General features: G+C 42.0%; 1 protein-coding gene and 3 non-coding genes across 4 annotated transcripts; all 4 read right to left on the bottom strand.

Moving 5' to 3' along the window:
- Window positions 1-3608: 3608 nt before the first annotated feature.
- Window positions 3609-5484, bottom strand: c8h1orf52 (chromosome 8 C1orf52 homolog). The gene is made up of 3 exons (XM_015971026.3): window positions 5031-5484; window positions 4441-4651; window positions 3609-4335 (listed from the first exon to the last, which is right to left on the bottom strand). The coding sequence occupies exons 1-3, from the start codon at window positions 5322-5324 to the stop codon at window positions 4181-4183; spliced, it is 660 nt and encodes a 219-aa protein (XP_015826512.3). The 5' UTR covers window positions 5325-5484; the 3' UTR covers window positions 3609-4180.
- A 150-nt stretch (window positions 5485-5634) lies between these two features.
- Window positions 5635-5707, bottom strand: trnak-cuu (transfer RNA lysine (anticodon CUU)). The gene has a single exon. It is a non-coding gene; the product is annotated as a tRNA-Lys (tRNA).
- A 3099-nt stretch (window positions 5708-8806) lies between these two features.
- Window positions 8807-8879, bottom strand: trnak-cuu (transfer RNA lysine (anticodon CUU)). Its single transcript has one exon. It is a non-coding gene; the product is annotated as a tRNA-Lys (tRNA).
- A 570-nt stretch (window positions 8880-9449) lies between these two features.
- Window positions 9450-9522, bottom strand: trnak-cuu (transfer RNA lysine (anticodon CUU)). The gene has a single exon. It is a non-coding gene; the product is annotated as a tRNA-Lys (tRNA).
- Window positions 9523-23645: the final 14123 nt, after the last annotated feature.

Raw genomic sequence — 23645 nt, 5'->3', positions numbered from 1 at the left:
TGACAAAAAAAAATAAAAACTGACAAGTTTCACAGTTTCAACCCAGAGACAGAAACGTGCTAATTTGTAAATAGCTTAAAAGTGCTTTTAACCCTTTAAGGTAGAATATGAGATTTTTTTCCTTTCCGTTGAAGCAAGTTGCTTTTTGAATACAAACAAGTCAAACCAAGCTCCTTTCTTCAGGCGTACTCCCTCTAACCCACTGTGTAAAGACCTTGTTTGGACGTCCTATAGATGTGGTCTGGACAGACAGAGCCAATTTAGTAATGATCTGCACGTCCATGCAACATTGACTGTTTGCAGGGAAGCCACACCTACGGATAGCAGGAGCTGACAAGTTCCCCACAATAAACTAACAGTCAGCTCTACAGGCTGACAGAGGACAGGCTGCAATCACAGACAACAGGTCCGTCACCTAAACGTGGTGGTGGTGGTGGGTGTAGGGTCAGGGGGCAGTTTGACGGATGGATCAGAATCCAGTAGACTAAGCTATGGTTGTTTCTCAGTGCTAAGGAACCTCGCCTTGATGTCTTGGTCCCACCCCGGTTGCCTAGGAGATTCGTCATCAGGAACCGTCAAGGCCCGTTCCAATGTTTATGTTCTACCGAGGCGTCTGTTCTTCGTTTGTTAGCCATTTAGCTAGCTGAGCAAGGATACACGGGAGGTTTCTTGTCGCCTAGCCATGGTCAAAAATTTCCCAGAATACACCGCAGTATTTTGAAAAGGATGGCGGATCAGAAGCCGGCAGCTACTTCTGGGAAAATTTCAAGTTTAAATGTAAGTCAACTAATTGTAGCTATCAGGCTGATATCTGAAATGTTTTTTTTTTAGATCCAAAGCAGTTATCTATGGTTGACTAGTTGCTTAGTAGTTGCAGCTTTGTTGGCTAGCAAGTAACTCTTTTACATGTTTAACTTAAACTAGTATATTCACTATTTTAAAGTAAATAAGGCTTGTTTTAGAGTTATATTGAAACGTATATGTCTAAAATATAACTTTATGTCCCGTGTCACATGACGTTACATGACCACCACAAGTAAATCTGTTCCATTTAACCATTTTCTTTGACCAAGGACAGTGTCTTTGTAAGCAAGGTGCTTGGCTTCGCAAGACATCACCTTACGAAGCCAAGCACCTTGACATTGAGAAACACCCAATATGTCACGGTTTGATACTTCCTGACTTTTTAGCCAGCTGAAACACTTCTGGGTTGCAGCAACGTTAGCATTTTTTAACGCTGTTTCATGGTGTTTTTCAAGCAATTGCTGCAGGAACTGCTGATGATACTGAACAACGGGATAATCCAGGCCACATCTAAGATGCAGAATTCACATAAAAAAAAAGGGGTTTAAACTTTGTGTTCACTAACTTTCAGAACTATGAAGGTAAGTTGACAAGTTTCTGCTTTGGGTGACAAAATTATGCATGCTAGCTCTTTACTAGCACAGTAAGGACGCAACGCTAACAGCATTAGCAGAGCGTTAGCATATCATAGTTTTGTCCCTAAAGCAGAAGGTTGCATGCAGCTGTCTTTCTTCTTGTTTATTATTGTGTGTGGACGTTTGAGATCACGTGTGGTGTTGCAATTCTCCTGTGATTTTGTGACATCACGGGATCAGCTGTGTGGAACGCTTTCGCTCCTGTTTCACATCAGAATTGCTTGGGAATTGTTGGGAATGAGTTTGCGGATAGAACGCCACCTCTGTTGCGGCTGTTGGAAAGCCGGCGTCAGATTAAGATGGATGCCTGATATTGCTACATGTGACGCAGGTTCAAATAAATCCTGGAAAATTAATTCTTGCCTACTCGTGATACTTTCCGAAACAACTGCTGGCCATAACAGTTTTCTCAGTATTGTATGTTTAAGAGGAAATAATTCTATTTTTTGACAAAACCTTTATCTTATTGCCATTAGTGTGTGACGAGCATTTCAAGCAATATGTCAAGAAATGCACCAGAAAAACTTCATTTCATTTAGACACTGACATTTTTATAAAAGAGGAATTTATCTGTTTTTTTTTTTTACCTGACTCAAGTCGACGGTTGTGTAACAGAAGACTGAAATGTTCTCTTGGAGGAAGGAAAGGTCAGCCAAGCGTGACATCCAGTGGGGATGAAAAAATGCTTGCCTCTGGAATCATGATCTGTACACAAAGAGGCTACAGTTAATGGATGCAGCGGGTATAACAGTAATAGTTCAACAACACACACACACACACACACGATGCAAAACCCCCATCTGGGAAAGTTCCCCCTCCACCGCTGAAATCGAGGTGACTCACTCCCATCGTGACCTCGTCGTCAGTCAGAGAAAACGTATTTGCTCGTAAATACGGCTGATAAAAATCACCGCTGTTGTACACATTCAGACAAGGCCAGGCACAAACCCTGGAGGCTGGAATTTTATCAGAAGCATATTTACCACCACTGCTTGTCAACCTGTGATGACAGATATGCCAGGAATTCCTCTGATCTCTAAACTGTTGCAAAGTAGAATCTTTTTTTCCCAATGCTTGGAAAACCATTATATTCCCTTCAGTGGACTCGGAAATCTAAAGAGTCAATTAGGGAAAGTGATGTCTAATATTTTAGATTTTAATAGGAATATGAAATATCTCTTTTTTCTCTTTATTTGTTTCATTCAAAGTGTTAAAAATACATACATATATATATATATATATATATATATATATATATATATATATATATATATATATATATATATATATATACACAAACAACAACAAAAAACATACGTAAACATGAACACCAATTTGAATGAAAAGGAGCAGAAGGAAGAAATATCTTATATTATCTGCCCCTATTTACAAACCAAACTTTTTAATAATGCTTCCATACAATTCTTAATAAACAACCAAAACAAAATGAAACACAGATTCATTTTATATTCTTTTAACTTACAGACCTAATCAGACACCAACTGAATTTAGGTTATTGTAGTTCTGTAATACACTTGATTTGATACATTTTTTAAATATAATTAGTGACTTTGATTCTTTTATGTCTTTGGTAAGGTTGTTCCATATTCTCACGCCATTTACAGAGATAGTCATTTCCTTCATTCTGCTTCTAAATTTTGGTTTTTTAAATACTTCAGTTCATTTTAAGAAATAATTACTCACTCTTTTTTCAAATATTTTCTGAATGTTTGTGGGTAACTTAAATATCTCATACTACATTTTTTTCTGCACTTAAACTAAATAAACTTTAATACCTAAACATCTATAAATAACATTTTATTGACTAAATCCTTTTAATTCCATATTTCTTGAATAGAATAAACTATTAAAATTACAAATGTACCAAATTATTTGGAATGTGACTTGAATTTAAAAAAAAGTCAATAACAGCACAAACTACCAATTATGTTTTGGCACTATGTAGACCATCTAGTAAATGTAATTTTATTCTATTAGCTCTGTTGTGCAACACAAAAAAAAACTGACATCCCCCAAAATAATTAAAAGTTGTTTCAAACATAATTCAGTCTTCTTTTTAAAAGACTAAAAAAAGTTACTAAACAAAATAACAAGAGATTTGCTATTTAGCTCAAGTCTGCCACCTGGTGTTCACAAACAGGAATCACATAGCTTTTAAAAATATGATTTTAATAGATTTACAACCAATAAACATGAGTTTGAAAGAGACGTCTGCAACAACACACACAAACACAAATTAATATCATAATAATAAAAATAAGTTCAATAAAATAAGCTCTAAATAAAACCAGCCCACCACCACAGTCAAACATCACAGAGATATAATACACCATTAAGTGGGGCAAAGAGACACCGGTCGTTTTCTTTCATTTTCCACATTTAGATTCTGATGTTTTTATTGCTTTCACTTGGATTTCTATTGTCTATAGAAAGCAAATCTTCAGCAGTTTTTCGTAAAGTGTTGCATTTGGTGATGCTCTGTGCTTTTTATGTTTTATAAAGCTGAAACGTGAGATTCTCTCTCTTTGGAACAGAGCTGGTGAGTGACTTATAAAATCAAAAACCTGTTTTGTTTTACATTAAAGAGAACAACTTGGATCTGTGTTTCAGCCTGATCACTCGCTGACATAATCTATCTATTACAATGACCCTGTGAGTTGACAACCTTCTTTCCCTACAGAGCATCTGGGGATCTTTGCTGCTGATGCTGTGTTCGTAGGTCACTCAATATTCTGCCTGAGGATCCTTTTCTCCTCCTCTACAAAGTTCTTGTCAGAGGTGGCTTGTCCCAAGTCCCTCTTCCTCTTTTCCTTTTGCTGAAAGGTCTCCACTCGCCGCTTCTTCGCAGACTGAGAGGACTTTTCTGATTCCTCATCTGCCCAAGTGGTGGAGAAATAAAAGAAGTTTTAAACTCAGTCATTCATTAACTACACCACCTGACATGGTGCCATACCAGAACAGGGTTTCCAGCGGGACTCACCTGAGTCAGAAAGCTGCACTTCATCAGGCAAGAAGCGAGCTTTACCCGTGTACGGCTTAGGTGCATCTTCTCCATTGTCCTCATACACATTGGACCACTTGATTGCCATGTCCTGTCCAGGAGGCGGCCCTTTCTTCTTTTCAGGCTCTGCAACATAACTCTCAGGAGGCGGCACAGCGTTCGTCTTCCAGGGCTTAAATTCTCTGGTAGGCTTAAAGAAACAGAAAACCACAGTCACAAGGTGGAAAGTTTTAACCCTTATTTAACTAAAGAGTGACAGGTGATTAAATAAAAATAATCTCTGCCTTCAAATCGTTAAGTGGTCCTTTAAATATGTTCAGATGCCTACTTTAAACAATCAGAACACTCATATATACATTTTTATTATAAAAAGATAAATTAATAAAACAAACGTGGGTAGAAATTTAGCAGTGGATTTATTCAAATTCAAAAACTTTATTGACAGACTCAAGATTACAATTACACAGCTAAAAATAACAAAACAAATAAAAATGAACTAAATGCAAACCATGATAACACACATAAATGTATCTAAATAAAAATGGTTGCTGCCAATTTTGGATTTGTACCTCTTCTGGCGGCTTGACCGTGAGACTGTCCCAGTCTATCTGTTTGTTCAGTGGGTTGTAGAGAAAAGAAGGCTTTGACACGGAGCTGAACAGCTCGTCGGGTCTGGGTAAGGGTGTTCCACCGGCAGCCCGCTTGGCCGCCTGTTGGGACGACTGTTCCCCGCTTCCCTGAGCCTCAGAACCCACTTTCTTCTTGCCACCGTACCTCTCCTCGTCTGAGTCGCTGCTGCTGTCGCTCAGATCGTCATAACTCGAAAAAAAACCTAAAGAGCCCGATTTATTCTCTTCTGTCATTTTGCTGGTGTTACTAATATTTTATGAAAATGTAAACGGTTGATGTATTTGACTCATAAAGACGAGTAGAAACCGCTAAAGACACTGGGCCACTAAAAAAAGCTTCGTGTTTTACTCCATTTTGAATGAGCCTCCAAAACAGTCGTAAAGGAGTTTAACACTGTCGTAACGATCTGCCGTTCCTCCACAAGGAAGAAAACGAAACACGCGATGATAGGTATTTATGGTATTAAAATAAGGTTACTATCAAAGCGGATAAGTGTTTAATTGTTTTATTTTTCATTTTGCCCCACAAAACAGAAAATGTAGACGCCCAACGTGGGGCTCGAACCCACGACCCTGAGATTAAGAGTCTCATGCTCTACCGACTGAGCTAGCCGGGCTGGCGACTAGACATCTACACCAATCTTTACTGACCCAGCACCCATTGTATTTGCGCATGTGATGCAGGAGAAGAGTTCGATTTTCTAAGTTATTTTGTCTTAAAGAAAATGTTTGAGTATTTGGCATTTTGATGCTACTTCAGGTAAAGTTTATCTAAACCGAACTGCTACTACATTCTAACAAACAAAGAATATCTTATTAAAAAACTACTACTACATTTTGTTACCACCAGAGGGCGGCACAGTAACGCAAATCTCATAATTTGTTTAAAAATTAGAAAAATCTAAACTAATTCTCAGCTTTTAATCAACATCGTGAAACAGTCTAGCATGAAGTAATCACAACTCAATGACTTTTAGAAATTAATGATATTCATCACACATCTCAAACCTCCAAATTATGACAAAAGCAACTTAGTTCCAAAAGGTTAGACACTTCTCTTAGTTTTATTTCCTCCTCTGATGAATTAGAGGCAGTCAGGGACAGAGATGGCAAAAGTACTGACGTTCTTTACTTCAGTAGAAGTACAGATACCTGTGTAAAAAACTACTCTGGTAAAAGTGAAAGTACTGAGCGAATTTATTTACTTAAAAGGCTCTAAAATGTACTTAAGTACGAAAAATAAAAAAATTAAACCTTAAATAACAGAAAAAAGGGCATCTGGTTTGGGCACTGCCTGTCTCACCTTCTTCATCATTTTCCTGCTGAACTTCCTCTGGTCTCTTATATGAAAAAAGTGACATGAATAAGGTTTCAAAATAAAATGTGATGAGAATGTCACAAACAAGCAGCAACCACAAGCAGCAACCACACTTACAAATTCCATTTTTATGTGGAGATTCAACTTTTTTATTTATTTCGTGTCAAATGGTTTTGGTCTGTTACTGTAAAATTCGCCATTTTTTGTTGACTAGTATTGTTTAATGTTTAATGCTGCCTAGCAAGATGTTTACGTTAGTCAGACAGTCTAACGTTTGACCAGAAATGCAATTATCCTCTTGGACTAAATTATTACCAACTCACATTTCCTTTCTTTCTTCCTTTTTTTTTTTTTTTTTTTTTTTTTTTACCCATGAGAAGAACTCGCTGAGCTGCTGTTGTCCCAACTCCGACTCCCGCTTCACTCAGCCAGCCTGTCTGACTCACTGAGGGGAGGGGTTGTGTCGGTGAGAAGTCCGCGGTGTATTTCAAAATAAAAGCTCGCAAGTCAAATATTTCAAAATCAGATTTTTTTCTTCTCCGTGTTATTGGGGGGGGGGGGGGGGGGGGGGGGGGGGGAATTGAAGGGGACACGTCCCTATGGGTTGAAGCTAGGTGGCTACATCCATTAGCTCGGCTCCCACCTCCGCTTTAGCTTTGGGTTAGCCAGGGTTAGCTTCAGGTTAGCTCGTAGCTAGTTCGCCTGGGTGTCGTCACTCGAGCCCAGCCTTACAGCCACACCCTCAGCGCCTCCTCTCTTCCCTTTTATGGAATTGTCTGGGCTGGACGGAACCTGTGACACGGTCAAAATGGCGGTGGTGGCCACCTCCCATTATAGACAACAAACGTGTTATTGAAGCCAATGGAATCCGTTTGTCCAGTATATGTACAGTCTATGGACACGTCCCCCCCAATCACCCCCCCCCCCCCGTTCCTACGCCCTTGCATGCACAAATTGCAATATTTATTGATACATTATCAATCAATCAATCAATCAATCAATCAAAGCTTTATTTATAAAGCGCCTTCCGCAACCCTGTCAGGAAGCCCAAGGCGCTGAACATGGTATAGTACAAAGTTAAATAAAGTGAATGAATCAGAAAATAAAAGCAATTCAAATTACAGATTACAAATTACAAAAAAACAAACAAACAAAACATTATATTGCCATATATATTATATTATTACATATACTACACTATACTAAGCTAGAAAAGTGAAGTATGGCACTTACATTGGAATTTTTAGTGCGCTGCACACAGCTGCAATGGCTCCTTCTCCTTGTTCTCATGATCCTGACAAGTCTCTCCACAGACAGGAAAAGAGAATTCCACCTCATCTCATTTGGCCTCAAGAGCTGGAGTTTGCATTTTTCGGCAATCATCTCTGCAGCTGCGGTGGATCTACCACTTTTGTTCCACAGACTCCAGCACTTTGAAAACGCTGAACGAGAGTTTCTTGTAGGTAGTGTTGGCATTCGCTTCTGAGACATCTACTGTTGACACCACGTTCAGGAGGTGGCAGGCACAGCGATGATGCTTTGGCAGTTGGTATTCTAGGCCATCATCTTCATCCAACATGGCTCCAGCTTCATCAACAAACTCAAGATCCACATTATCCCCTTCGTCCTCGCTGTTTTCTTTTTCTGCTGTTTGATTTGGCCTTGACCCCTCAAAAGGTTCTCCATTCTTTGCATCCAGCTCTCCATAGACTCAAAAAGCTTTAATAAAATTAGAGCCATTATCAGTAGTTGTGTGAACAATCTTATCACGTATGTTATATCCTGTATGCATGTAGTTTAGTGCACCAGCAAGTGCAGAAAATGTGTACGGCCCTTTGAGCTGTTTGCATGCTAGTGCAGCAGAGCATCTTTCCATTGTTTCAGACTCTATCCAGTGTGCTGTGACACCAAAGAAACGTTGTGTGCAGTCCAGCAGTCTGTGGTGGTAGCAATGTACTCGACCCGACTCGACCACATTCATAGCACTCTTTAGATCTCGTCTGAGTTGCTGCTGCTGTCGCTCAGATCGTCATAACTCGAAAAAAAACAACTAAAGAGCCAGATTTTTGTCTTCTGTCATTTTCCTGGTGTTATATTTTATGAAAATGTAAACCGTTGATGTATTTGACTCATAAAGACGAGTAGAAACCGCTAAAGATACTGGGCTACTAAAAAAGCTTCGTGTTTTATTCCATTTTGAATGAGCCTCCAAAACAGTCATAAAGGAGTTTAACACTGTCGTAACGATCTGCCGTCCCTCCACTAAGGAAGAAAACGAAATGCGATGACAGGTACGATGATAAGTATTTATGGTAATAATATAAGGTAACTATATCAAAGCAGATAAGTGTTTGATTGTTTTATTCTTCATTTTGCCCCAAAAACAGAAAAACATTGTCGCCCAACGTGGGGCTCGAACCCACGACCCTGAGATTAAGAGTCTCATGCTCTACCGACTGAGCTAGCCGGGCTGCCGTAGTTCACTTCGCACCAATCTTCTATGTGACTCTTGACCAATTGCATTTGCGCATGTGATTCAGAGGAAGAGTTCGATTTGCTGAGTTATTTTGTCTTACAGAAAATGTTCGAGTGTTTGGTATTTTGATGCTACTTCAGTAAAGTTGATCTAAACTTTAGCTACTACATTCTAACAAACATAAAGAAAATCGTTTAGAAAATAAAAAAATACTTCATTTTATTACCACCAGAGAGCGGCACAGTAACGCAAATCTCACATTTTTTTGTTTCAAATTAGAAAAATCTATTTGACTAATAAAGACGAGTAGAAACCGCTAAAGATAGTGGACTACTAAAAAAAAGCTTCGTGTTTTACTCCATTTTGAATGTGCCTCCAGAACAGTCGTAAAGAGGAGTTTAACACTGTCGTAACGATCTGCCGTCCCTCCACTAAGGAAGAAAACGAAACACGGGATGATAGGTATTTATGGTATTAATATAAGGCAAATATATCAAAGCGGATAAGTCTTTGTTTTATTCTTCATTTCACCCTTCATTTCACCCTAAAGAACAGAAAAGTTTGACGCCCAACGTGGGGCTCGAACCCACGACCCTGAGATTAAGAGTCTCATGCTCTACCGACTGAGCTAGCCGGGCTGCCGTTCTCGCGTCTGGCCAGTCTTATCTAGTTGCTATATATTCAATTTTCTGAGATATTTTGTCTTAAAGAAAACGTTCGAGTGTTTGACATTTTGATGCTACTTCAGTAAAGTTGATCTAAACCGAACTGCTACTACATTCTAACAAACATAAAGAATATCTTTTAGAAAAGAAAAAAAAACTACATTTTATTACCACCAGAGAGCGGCACAGTAACGCAAATCTCACATTTTTTGTTTCAAAATTAGAACAATCTATTTGACTCATAAAGAGGAGTAGAAACCGCTAAAGATACTGGCCTACTAAAAAAGCTTCGTGTTTTACTCCATTTTGAATGGCAGGCAGAGGTGTGTCCAGCTTCAGTGATAAATTGCATACTGCTGGAAAAGATTTCAGGATATCCATACAATCTGATGGACAGGCCAGGTAGGACTCCAGCTGCTTGGCGTTTTCCTGATTGTTGCCCTGCCTGATGGTGAAAAAGTTGTCCTCCTCCACTGAAGAAAAGGACGTGTCAACTGGCTGCACCACGGGTTGCTCCTTCAGATGGCTTCTGATGAAGCCAAGACCTATGAACGACAAAATCAAAAAAGATTATAATTTATCACCAAATTCATCACCTTAATTAAAATAACATAGCTAATTTGTTGCATACTGTAACGTCCCGTCGGACACAATAACGGTCGGAGACTTTAGCCTCAGGCCTTTGTATCCAGCTCTCCATAGACACGGAAAGCTTTAATAAAATTAGAGCCATTATCAGTAGTTGTGTGAACAATCTTATCATGGATGTTATATTCTGTATGAATAGTGCAGCAGAGCATCTTTCCATGGTTTCAGGCTCTATCCAGTGTGCTGTGACACCAATGAAACTTCGTCTGTGCGCAGTCCAGCAGTCTGTGGTGGTAGCAATGTACTCAGCCACATTCATAGCAGCCTTTAGATTTTTCTTCATTTCCAGTGTTACTTTCTCAACTTTGTTCTTTATGGTGCCTGGAGACATTACAGTCATCTGGTTGTAGGTGATGCACGAGAGTTTTAAAACCCTCCTGTTCGACAACACTGAGCCGGTGCAGACCTTGCACAACAAAGTTACTGATGGCATCATCCACGCTTTTTTGTGAAACTCTCTTGGTTTCCCATAATTTTAGTTGTTTGTTTGGGCCTCCGTCATCGGTGTTCAATTTCCGCTTCAGACTGGGCGATGTTAGCTTGTTATACCTTTCCAGGTGATTTGCGTGCTTCCTCTACACAAAGAAAAGAGCAAAAAAGATAGGTCCACAAAATACAAGATGAAGAAGAAAAAATCCCAATGTGCTTCAACTGGTTTTCTAAAGGGGTGATTGACAAATGACTACAATTGCAGAGCTCAGCTCACATGTGTTACATTTAGAGCATGAGACACCATGCTGCAAGTTGTGAAGCGCGTTCCATCCGCGAGCCGCATCACCAAGCGGAAAGTAAATGCGTCAAGCATAAACCAAGCTTCATGGTTCATGCGGCTTGTCTCTGCGGTGAGCCAATATTCGCCCAAACTGTAGGGGGCAGCATGGAGCTCTACGGCATGCATCCAACACTACACCATAGTAGAAGTAAAGATTACTGTTGTTTACAACATGGCATTCCAGCATTTTTTAACTGCGTCCTCGTCTTTTCCGACAGTGCGAGCTATTTCTCTCCAAGAATTATTAACAACATGTTGATCACGGTGATCTTTGAGAGCTGAATCATACAAATGTCTGTATTTACGAACTCTGCCATAACTTCTTGCCAATCCGCCATGTTTTTCCGTGTTCGACCATCTGCGTGGTTAGAAAATTTCCTAGGTGCGTGGTGCGGAAAGTTTGGGCCGTGCGGAGGCCAGGTGGAGGGCCGTGGTTGTTAAAATGACGCAATTTTGCCGCGCGGAGCCGTGCGAACCTCGCGGACGCGTCAAGCATAAACCAACCTTAAGCCTTACGAGACATTTTTCCGTGTGGGGCAGAGGGTCAGCTGTGACCAAAACATTTATATTCTGTGATAATTACTCCAACCCCTGCAGATATTTGCTCACTCTGAAGTCCCTTGCATTACCAAAGTTATAAACTCACTTACAAATCATGCTAAATTAACTCAATTGATTTATTGATTTGTTTTTACTTGCTTAGATAATGTAATTGTAGAACAAAATGGCTCTTTCACATTAGGATCGGCTCAGTTGTTTGATCACTATGAGGTTGTCCATTGTTTTAACCGTCGTATCCCACTAGTCTCAACTGATCGAGCTCGCGAGTGTTTTTTTTATTTTTGCTAATGTTTGGCGCTCATGTGTAGATTGCTCCGTGCCACTCTTATGGTGTAGACCAAGTGCTCATAGACATAATTTGGGGGGGGGGGGGGGGGGGGGGTATGTCCCCCCCTACTTTTTCCAAAGTCATGCTTTGACCCCTGCACTTTTTATCATTCAAAAACAATATTACTTCATATTAAATTGACACTGGTTGAGCTCTAGGACCAAGCAGAAAACAACCGTTTGTGTTGAAGCCTGTTTCCTATTAGAACGTGCTGTGTTTTTTTTTTTTGTCAGATTTGATGGTGAATTCTTAAACGCCAGAAGCTCGTGGTTTTTAGGCACAAAACCCAGCGCATTCGCCACGAATCGTTCTTGGAGCCATCAACGTTAAAGAGTTCTTTTAAATAAGGCCAAGGATGATGAACGCATCGCTCCTCCAAACCTGCAGCATTTCTCAGGCCACTGTTGTAATCCATGTTGTTAGTTAGTGTTGTTCTGGGTCTCAAACCGCGCTCCCACCTGACTCCTTCTCGCCGCCCGCACCGTTGATTTTCCCTCTGTTTTGTTCCGACAGTTACGTAATGACGTCATCGACATACGTGTAATATGTGCAGTACGTGAGGTAAATGTCAAAGTAACGAGACCATTTTGAAAATGTAAGAAGTAGAAAATACAGATATTTGGGCTCAAATGTAGGGAGTAAAAGTAAAAAGTTGTCTGAAAAAAATACTCAAGTAAAGTACAGATACCTCAAAAAACTACTTAAGTAGGTTACAGTAATGAAGTATTTGTACTTCGTCCCACCTCTGATCAGGAAAACCCAAATCTGTTTGCGCTTTTCTAAATCACCCAGACTTAAGAGGTGCCAGGATTTGCCCTCGTGCTCAAGTCAAACACCCACTGCAATATTTATAACAGACAAATAAAACATCATTTTTATTTATCAGGCTTACTACTCACAGTTACTCCATCGTTCTTCTTGGTGCTAGAAGTAATTTCCAGTAGGCTTTACGTGAAGTTAAATGAGATTTTGAGGACAAAAGGTTTAAACACATTGGCAGAACCTACAAAGCATAGCAGCTATTTTAAAAATATGAGTATTACACTGGATCATTTATCATTTATGTTGATTCCTGTGAAAACATTTTTCATTCCTGATTCCCCCACCCAAAAATGAAGAAGTGGCATGTAAAGAATTTGGAGAATTCTGGGTGATTAATGCTTTTAGACAAAGGAAAACAAAAATGTAAGGTTAACTAAGGAGCAAACAGAGACACCACCACCACCTGGGTATCCATATATGCATCATTATTTCCTGATGAATGCACACTTGCAGATTTTCTAATCTCCTTCTTGGCTCTTGACCACGGAGAGGATGCGGGTGTTTGATGAATTTATTAAGCAAGATAATTTCCTTCCTGCGGCTGCAGTCGGTTCTTCTTTTTGCACCCCCCCCCCCCCCCCCCTCCCTCCCTGGCTCCACCATGCCTTGCTATAATGTGAGAAATTCCACACCAAGCTGCAAAGCCACACCTCTTGGTTTAATCTAATGACTCATATCTTGGATCTCTCTTTGAATTTAGAGAATAATCTTGGGCCAGAACAAATCCACACACCAGGGCAGCAGCAGCAGCACTGAAATGTGATTTAGTCAAACGAGAGAATAAATTATCTTTTTAATTCAATACATTTCCCAGATGTTTTGTTGCATCACCTGCAAATATTTACATCTGCTTAGCTAAATCTGGATACTAATCATTGTAATTCTATTTGGAGCTTTGATAATTAAGCCCATAGTCACCATCTTGTATGAACCAAACAACACCTGGTAGAAGAACAAGCGGTTTGGTGATGTACCCATAAAACCCAGATGTTTCCGTTTATCTCCACATCTTCGTTTGTTGTTAGTTATTGATTTTGAAACGGTTATTTATCAAAAAACTTTGTGATTGTTTTCTCTTCAATCATTGTTTGTCGCTAAATTTGATTTTAAAACGCCCATAAAAGTTTAAAGCTATCCATGAAGCTCTACTGATGTAGCGGGACGCCACAGGCGCAAGTATAGCGACCTGAAAAAGGTTAATGAGAGGAACAGATGCATCGCAACATGGCCTGTTCAGTGCATGTGGTTTAACTTTCTTTCCAGAGAGAAAAAAATGAAGTGCATCTGTTTTAGTTGGATGTTGAGATAAGGTGTTCATGTTAAAGCACGCAGGTTTACATTTAGAGGAGCAGAGCAGACTTGCATTTACAGGATGTGCATGCTTCTACTGTTTTCCTCCTGCAAAAACATATTTTTTCATCACTTTTTCATCTGTAGCTTCCTGTTTTTGCAGCATTAGTTCCCTAGTCACATGCACACATAAATCCCACCTCTATGTTTATAGTGGTCACCTAACATTAGGTGCCATTTGAAACCAGAGAAGTGACATTTTTCCTGGCTGTGTTTGCTCCCTGGCCTGTCGGGGCTTGTGGCTGCAGGCCGGGACAGGAGAGAACCACTGAGATAGCGGGAGAGAAAATTCAAGAGGGAAAAGAAAGGAGGAAAAAAATGAAAAGGAGAAGAGGCAAAGGGTTAGGGAAAGGTGTGAGACATGTGGGTCAAAAGGACAGTCAGTGGGTGAGTGGGGTGGTTGTTGGGGGGTGATCATCCCCATCACATGTTCCACGGTGTCCTGCAGCGTGCACGGCTCACTCTCAACAGCTTTGGCCTTTCTCATGCTTGGATTTGACTCTAGTCACCCCTAAAAGCTGCCTGTGCGCGCACACACACACACACACACACACACACACACACACACACACACACACACACACACACACACACACACACTGCTGTTCCTTCATACAAAGTGTGCAGCTCTGAGGGAGATAATGAGTCAGTTAGAGAGAGTTGTGTGTGACAGGTCATGTCAAAATGATAAATGTCTCTGTATGAGGTAACCACACAGTCCACTCTGACTGTCTCAGTGTTCATCTAGTGGGAAAAAACACTTGGGAAAACTTCATTAAACCTCCAAATCACAAATGTGTACCTCACAGCACTATATTGGAGCAGGTGGAGGGAGACTAGGGGTCTTAGCCACCTCTGTTGTTGCTTGGCTTCCTGGGGCTGGAGGACAGGAGGGAGATCTGGCCGTCTGGTTGGGGTCTGGGGTGGTAGGTTGCTTTGCTCAGCGTTGGGCGGGGGAGCTTGCTCATCAGCACCCCAGCAGAAAGGGTCAAACTCTGGTTACCGGTGATGGCTGTGCCCAATGTGCAGCAGTACCGGGACCAGAGTGAATAGGGTGTGTATGGGGAGCATGAGTGGGTGTCCGCCGTGCATTTTTGTAAGTCTTGGGTTGTGTGTGTATGTGTGAGCATGAGGGAGGGAGTGTGTGACAGTGTTTGTGTATGACTGTATATGTCAGGTGGGGCCTTTGATTCCTTCCCTCTCCTGGAACTTCTCTTGATGATATAGATCTTCGTCCCCCCTCCCCCTGCCACACCTGGTGTGAGGGGTTGTGCCATGGTCTGCCTGAGTGTTTGTGGCAACCGGGTCTGGGGGTTTAAGATTTTGGCATCTGCCTGATAGATCCCGGTGGCTGCCTGGTGGGGTCTGGGTCCCTGGGCTCTGCTGGGTCCCCGGCGGGGGTGGTCACCCCTGGGTCCCGGGTCGCTGGGTCCCGGGCTCGGCCGGCTAGGGGGTTGAAGGCTGCGGGCGGGCCTGTGGGCTTGCCGCTGATATCTCCCGGGACTCTGCCGGCTGCTGGTTGTGGCCCCCCGGGGCGATCCTCTGTGCCTCTCCAGGGGGGCGGGAGCCTTTCTGGTTGCAGTCTCCTTGGGGTTCCTGTGTTCTGGGGCAGCGCCTGGATCTCTGGGACTTGGAGCTCCCCCCGTCTCCTGCGCATCTTTGGGGGGGCAGATCTGTGGTCCCTCACACTCTCTGTTGGACGCTCCTATAGAGAAACCTTACATAAACAAGCGCGTGTACACACACAGGTGCTCACATGGTGCTCTCAAAAGTATGGGTTTGGGCACGTTCAACACAGGTCTTAAGACTATGGTGGGCACTTAATGCGTTGTGATTTATTATCATGATTCTTCAGTTAAACAATGTTGATTATATATTCTCATCTAGTTGACGCAGTGATAGCTAGATCTTGTTGTATGGTTGTTGTGTCCCTTTTTTTTGTCTTTTTGCTTTTTTTTGTCTTTTTCTGCAGGTCTAGAAGCAGACTCTTGTTTATTGTTTATTTCTGTGGAACCCCCCCCCCCCCCCCCCCTCCCACCATTTGTCTTTTCCTTCCTCTTTCACCTCTGTCTCCGTGTCTGGTCGGAATTACAAAGCATTCAACAACAATAACAATAAAGTTTTAAGTATCAGGCGTGACATTAAAAGCAGATGCTTTGATGCTCCACCTGAGAATAAATCTGTAAGGCTTGTCACCAGCATTCAGACATCAATTCTGCTTGCTTCACAGCCGGACAGGACACGGTAGAAAAAAGTGTACCTCCACATCTGCACCAATGACCACTGCATGTGTAGAAAATGTTTCTATGGGTAGAAATGTTCTGAATGTGTGTGTTTTCATCTCTTATGCATTTCCTGAAAAGATGAGACATTAATTCGTTGTTCATTTCAAAATCAGTGACGGAATCCATGTTGAAAACAAAGCTGAAAGATTTACCGTATCTAAACGACATTTCATTTTAATATTACAAACCTTGCCTTGAGATAAGTAAAGTCACACTGAATCAGACAGATTAATCCTGGAGAAGACGCTTTGGACAAAACATGCAAGAGAAGGGGGGAAAAAAGGAGTTCTCTGTGCAGCATGCTGGCCATCGTGTGGAAAAGCCTCCCTGTCTGCATGCTCTGCACATGTCACAGAAGAATGCTTTGAGATCAGGCCAGTAATGTCCACATTTCAACTGCTCAAAGTTCCCTGTTTGGTCCTGTCTGACGGTCCGAACTACAAACAGGAGAGGAGAGATGAGAACCCAGTGAAGGCAGCGGGCGAGCATGGAAACATGGACGTGTTTCTGATGGTCTACCTGTAAGAAAACAAAACTACTAAACTTGTTTGGGTTTTTTTTTCCATCATTTTTGTTTTGGTGTAAGTTATCTTCATTCTTCAAGACATCAGCACCAAAAAAGCAAAACTTATACAAGAAATGTGGAAAGAAAAGTGCTGAGATTAATGTAAACTTACATGTCGGACATCGGTTTTAAAAGCTAAAATTGTGATTTCAACTTGATCCCTTGTGTTGTCTCACCAATTAAAGCAGTTTACAGAAGCAGGTCAAGGGCCTGATCATTATAAACAGCAGCAGGATGATTCCTGCTTTCAGAAGCTCTTGGCAGCAAAAAGGTCTCAGGAAGAAATGTTTAACGAAGTCAGACTCAGGAAGAGACATCTGCCTCGTCTGTCTGGGCTTAGAGCAAAAGAAAAGACGAGTACTGAGAAACAAAAGACAAACCCAAAACAGTTCGGCCAGGATAATAACCGCAAATCAGAAACAGAGATGCTCAGAAAGAAACAGGAAAACTTCACAAAGTGGAGTTACACAAAGACGTGCTCAGCCTGACAGCGGAGGTGTGTGTGCTTGAGTGATTAAAGACCAGATTAACTGGGAAACCATTTTTCACTGATTATTTTTTTTAAATGATCAGTCACTCTGAGTTTCACATGCAGGCTTAAGATAAAAATAGACTTCTACGGCTATTTCCTGCATTAGCTTAGGAAATACCCGTTCAGAAAAAAACTCACAGATCTACGTCACACTGTCGCCTAACGTTCATGGACTCACCCATCTGGACTCGCGATGGGGAAGGCTGTTGTTGGTTTAGCTTTCAGGAGACAGCAGAGAACGTCCTGGCCATAGACATGATTATGTTAACACCCCATTGGGGGCTGGAGAGTGGAACAGCGTTGCCGCAATATTGGATGGGTTCCTCACGCCAGTTTCACTCTGGAAGCATCGGCGGCACGAAACGGTTTACTCGCAGACTTCAAAGTGGTCTTTTTCACACCGGGAGAGTCTCGGCAGCGGCACGGCTTCCTCGCTGTGCTCTTTGCTGGACTTGCGAGATCACACGATCCCTCCAGACTTCAGGTCATGGTTTGTTTATGCAATCCGCCATTTAACCAAAAAGAAGGAAATCACGTTTGACATTGCTGTTTGATGCAACCCCCATAATTCGGGTCTGGAAATGAAGCCAACACAGAAGTGACAAAAATTGCAGTTCCACCCTCATCCACCAGGGGCTGGTGTCAGAAGCGAGCAAATCCTCATTGACTCCCATGTTAAAAATTCCAATTTCACAGCAGAAATAAACATGTTTACAGCCTGGTTCCAAAACATGTTTTTTGTTTAATAGATCTAGTTTACACTCATGACAAATCTGAGAGGAGTGAATTTTTTTTGTCACTCTTCTGTTTCAGTGAATTTCGATTCCGATGTTTTCCACCTGGTTCTCCCCAGCAGGAGCTCGGCGCATCTCTGATTGCAGCGGCGCCTGTCTGCTGCACGGCTGACAGCTTGTGGAGCTCTCAGGAGACCTCCGTGTTCCACCCGGTTTTACCCAGCGGTCAGCCCGGCGTATCCCTGACTCAGAAGATCTGGTGTTGTGCACAGTTAACTCTGGCTGTAGCTACGCAGCTACCTCCGTTAGCTTAGCTCCCACCTCCGCGTTAGCTTTGGGTTAGCTTGTAGCTACATCGCTTCAGTTCGACGGGTGTCGTCATTTGATCCCAGCCTTACAGCTCCACCTCTTTTCCGTTTTTTGGATTTGTCTAGGTTTGACGGAACCTGGGACACGGTCAAAATGGCGGTAGTGGCCACCTCCCATTTTGGCTCAAAAACTTATAATTGGAGGCTATGGAAACAAATTGTCCAGTATATATGTCAACCAAAACCTACATTTAGCTCTCTATGGTGATATTTACATAAAAAACCTAGAATCCCGTGTAAATAAATGCATAACTCAACAATAACTGGAGTGTAACGTTGTACTGCTTGTAAAAAATGAAAATGTGGCTCAAAGCTCATTAGCATCCAGAAAAATAAGTTTTACCTGCAGGTAAAAATAGCAGGATGATGTTATCTGCATGTTTAACCCTCCCACTGTCTTTATGGGTGACTGCAAGGAAAGTTGACCATTGAGCAGGATTGATGGTTTATCCCTTGAGGTTCATGTGACAGGGGTGAGGTGGTGCTCACTCCTGTCACATGGACCCAAGGGATAATCCATCAACCCTGCTCAGTGGTCAACTTTCCTCACGGGGTCACACCCAGGACAGTGGGAGGGTTAAAGGCAAACCCAAAAACTCCAACCATGATCTTGTCTAAGGACATAAAATATACTAAAAACAATGTTGACATTTGCATCAGAGTAAATTATTGTAATTTTTGAGCTCCTCCAAAGGTGAAAGAGACGTCCTAGTGCCAGTCCTTGGGAACCATGATGTGGCATGCACAAAATGAACAGAGGGCACATTTCACACCTTGGGGGCATCTTGGTGGGGGGTGCGTGGGTTTGATGAATAGAGCACCTGGCTGACAGCGGAAGTCTGTTATCTTCCCTCGTGCAGTCCTGGTTTGCAGATCAAAAGAGTAATCCTCTCGACACCCAACCACATCCTCCTCTTCCTCTTCCTGCCACACCATCTCCTCCCTTAAGTCCTCCAAGTGTTTCAGCTCTCTGACTTAGTGTTTGACAGTTTGCAAAGTGCTCTCACTGAAACAGGCGTCGCCCTCCAACACATTGCTGAGGTACCTGTTTGCCCTGCTTCCAGCGGTGAACCCCTTAGCCCTGATTGTGGGATTTTCTGACTTGTTAGCTCTGTTCAGTCAAGTGGAGCAGTCTGCAGATTCCTTCCAGCCAAGTTCATCAACACAGCCTGTGGCTCCAGCTGTGAGGTGATAAGAGAGAGCAGGCCTCAGCCTCTAGACCCTGCTGAGACTTTGTTTAGTGTGAAATACGATGAGAAGGAGGAGGACAAGGTCAAAGGATGGGGAGATGGGTTGGGATGCTCTCGGATTACAGCAGCATACAGTGTGCAGCGCATTCAGCACAGCTCAGCGAAGTAGTTACAAGACTGTTAATGCCTGTCAGTTACATGGCTGATGGTTTTTGCAACAGGTGTCTGTTTGACCTCCAGAAGACTCAGGGACCTGTTGACCTGAACTGTTCATGAACATCATGGAAGGAAGACCATCACGCCTCTAAATGTTTCGCCTTAGGTGTCCCTGAACAACTTCTAATTAACCATTCTAAACTGCTCTTTGAGCCTCTGTGTGAATATACCTCATAATAAAGCCCTACAATTGGAAAAGTGGATAACCCCGCCCACCCGGCCAGTACATGATAAATGAACGACGTGCTGATTAGCTGGCTTACCCTAATGGCTCTATGACGCTGCTTGAAGCTCAATTTTATTTGTATGGCACCTTACATAAGGTATGCCACCAAGGCGCTTTGGATGGAGATGGAGGGACAACTGTATTGTTATTTTGATTTTGTTTTTAAATGTTGTGTATATGATGAGGGATCCCGTTGATGTTAACCTGTTGTCTCCCTGCTGGGGACTTTGGTAGTGGGGTGACTTGCTCTTTAACTTAATGACTACAACATAGATTACTTATGAAAACTTTCCAGAGCTTCGCATCTGGATCAGCGCCGCATCACAGCCAGTCTGAATGGATTAAATGATTTTTGGTTTTTGAGGAAGGCATACGGAAACCCGACTGCGTCTTTTTCGTACTCGGTGTTAGAGCGGAGGTTCTGTCTCGGGTGCTCGATCACTGGAGTCCCTTTGGAACCCCACCCCCAGGTGGCAGAAGTGAGGATATCAAGAGGATGAGAGGGATGTCGAGAGAGGGGTTTGATGCTGACTTGTTGAGGAATGTATAGCTTTAAGCTACATCTTCCTTTATTCCACCTCATCCCTACACATCCTGATTGGTTTGGGGATAAAAAGACAATTTATTCCATTTGATTCTTCTGACACCAATTCTTTTTGCAACAAACACACAAAAAGAGAAAAGAAAAAGTGGTGGATGTTTGGCAACAAACGGTTCTTTCACATTGCTGTCTGACATTTTTGAGCAAAGCCAAACAACCAGCCTGACGACCTCCTGAAGAGGATTTGGACCGATGCACAGCAACATCATCAAAGCTCCTCCTGCTGTTGTCGTTGAACAGACTAAACTCATACACACACAAGAGATTAGTCTGGAATATCTAAGCATAGATTAGTAGAGACATCTGAGCAAACAACACTGTTGTGGTTTGAAAGAAGAGAACATCCACAGGAGTCCTTTAAGCATTCGTCAGAGAAAAATGCAGTTGGGTGACAAATGAAAGGAAAAAACATGACTATGTTACCTTTACAGTGAAGGAATTTTGAGGTTCTGGTATGCTGTAGAGGACATTGCGTTTCTATGATTTATGTCCAGCTTTCTGTTTAAAGTAAAAAGGTCTCCTGAATTCAAAACTACTTTGGTCTTTGTTGTTGGCTGATCTCCATATAAAGACACATTTCTGAACTACTGGGATGACGCAAAGGGTCGACCTATCTAATGTTGTAATTGTAAAAGGGACTTTACGGAGTTTTAAATTTCAATGCTCGTGATTGCCCCCTCAGGCCAAAAGCGTAACGGCAGCTTCAATAGTAGGCTCGTGCACGAGGCGCGCATGCTGTACGTGCAACCTCCCTAACAAAAATAACAGCTGAGACAGTCCCTTGTGTGTGTGTGTGTGTGTGTGTGTGTGTGTGTGTGTGTGTGTGTGTGTGTGTGTGTGTGTGTGTGTGTGTGTGTGTGTGTGTGGTCCGGAGGACAGAGGACAGGAGAATGCGCAGCTAATTAATTAAATAATTTGGTTCTGTACCTTTCTCTTCAGCACAGCCGACAAAGGTTTATGATGGGTCAGTCCTCCTGCATGCTCAGATCATTCCCTTCCCTTGCTTGAAAAATTGTTCCAAAATGAAAGTTGAACCCACATCTTTTTATCTGTGAATTCAATGCCGTTCGGCGAGTCTCAAATAAAAATTTGGGCATCTTACTGTAAAAAACAAACAAACATTAAAGTAAAAAAGAAGCTCTAAATAAACTATGTTCTCATCCAGAAGTGAACCCGATTCTTCTGCACAAAAGTCCAACCCCTTACTGGGCGAGCTAAAGCGCTAGTGACATCATTTGTATCTGTAACGTTTATATCCTTGATGACAGCTGAGACAACGTTCAAAGAACGGTTCCTGAGCGTGAACGCGCATGAAGCAGCCTGCTCGACCCGAGCAGCTCTCTTTTTCTGTGATTTTACAGAAAAACAGGCAATCACAGTAAAAATAACAGGGCTCATTCTACAGGACCCGGGCATTTCAGGAGAATGTATGAAGAAGAAATTTATTATTTCTATACATGTTTTGGCTGTCAAACTTACATAATGCCCCTTTAAACAAAACTTGGGCTTTATTCACATTCAAATTAATAAATATAATTATTTTATTAATTTCAAGTTATATAGGGAGCCTAGGTCACGTCCATCTACTTCCGGACCATGGTTTCCCGGAAGAACGAATAAATGAATGCAAGTCGATGGGGCTAAAAATGCAGTTTTCTAATCCCGCTTTTTATGTGCCATGGATTTCACGTGTGATGTCCGTGAATTTTAAAGAAGCATTTTGATACCAAGAAAATGCTTATTTTTGAACGGGGGGAAACTAATTTAGATTTTGTGTGAAAATAAATCCGGGATTACAAATGCGATTCACGAAAGTGACGTCATCGACCCAGACACACAGAAAAACAGAGGAAAAATGGCTGTAAGTTCAGCAAACTTCAAATCCTTCCTTTAGGAGGAAAGAACGACCTTAAATCTGGCCATTTGGTAAGTAGCAGCTACGCTAGAGGAGAGGAGATAGTATGGTGACGTCATGAACCAGTGCCGATGTCTGGTGTGTAGTCATGCTAATTACGAACATTTACAAGCTGAAAAATCTCTAAGTACGTGACTGGCATGGTCGAAACACCCATCATTAGTTTTCCTTTAAATTGCAGTGTGCGATCCAGGGCGTAAGGCAAAGTGGATTAGAAAATAGCTCTTTAAGCCCCATTGACTTGCATTCGTTTTATCGTTCTTCTGGAGATCCATGAGCCGACCGGAAAGGGAGGAGACTTAGGCTCTCTATTTCCTGTTTGATTTTTGTCACAAACGGTGCTCTCTCAGTCTGAGCACTGTGTCGGCATTAAAGCTGTTATAGCGAATCTGCATAACATGCTAGGTTTTGAATGCAAACACAGTCACAGAACATACCCCCACCCCCACCCCCACCCCCGCATCAGCTAACTTCCCTGGATCTGCGTCCACTGGAATTGGAAATCTGTGTTACCATGAACGAGGGAGCGCTAAACACCAGTCGCTGTTTTCTAGGTCCAAACATCTTTTGTTGTGCGTGACTTCAAATAGTGTTTTTGTTTTTGGGAATCTGATAGTTTCTCCTAAAGTTGAAGTGGTAGCAGCCAGTTGTTTCTCCTTCTCTGATGTTTTTGAGCAGAGAACCTCTCACACACTTGAGAACTTAGCAACAGAACTCCACTAGTGTGATGTGTAATGAGTAGACCCAGGGAAGATCGGTGATTCGGTGGTTTGGTGAGACTAACAACTGGATGGTTCAATAGTCGTTTTCGGTCAGAAAAGTGTTATTAGTGGAGGTTTTTAGACAAATGTGAGAGAACCACTTTTTTATTTTTATCTTTTTTTTCTCCATAATATATTAATAGCTATCTTATGTTAGCAGGTTGTTAGGAGGCATGAAAAACAAGTTTTAAGCTAATTCTGTTTGCAAAGTTGCCATTGCTG

This window comes from Nothobranchius furzeri, chromosome 8, assembly GCF_043380555.1.
Source record: "Nothobranchius furzeri strain GRZ-AD chromosome 8, NfurGRZ-RIMD1, whole genome shotgun sequence".
NCBI classification, from domain to species: Eukaryota; Metazoa; Chordata; class Actinopteri; order Cyprinodontiformes; family Nothobranchiidae; genus Nothobranchius; species Nothobranchius furzeri.
This window is presented reverse-complemented; position numbering and strand designations above follow the sequence as displayed.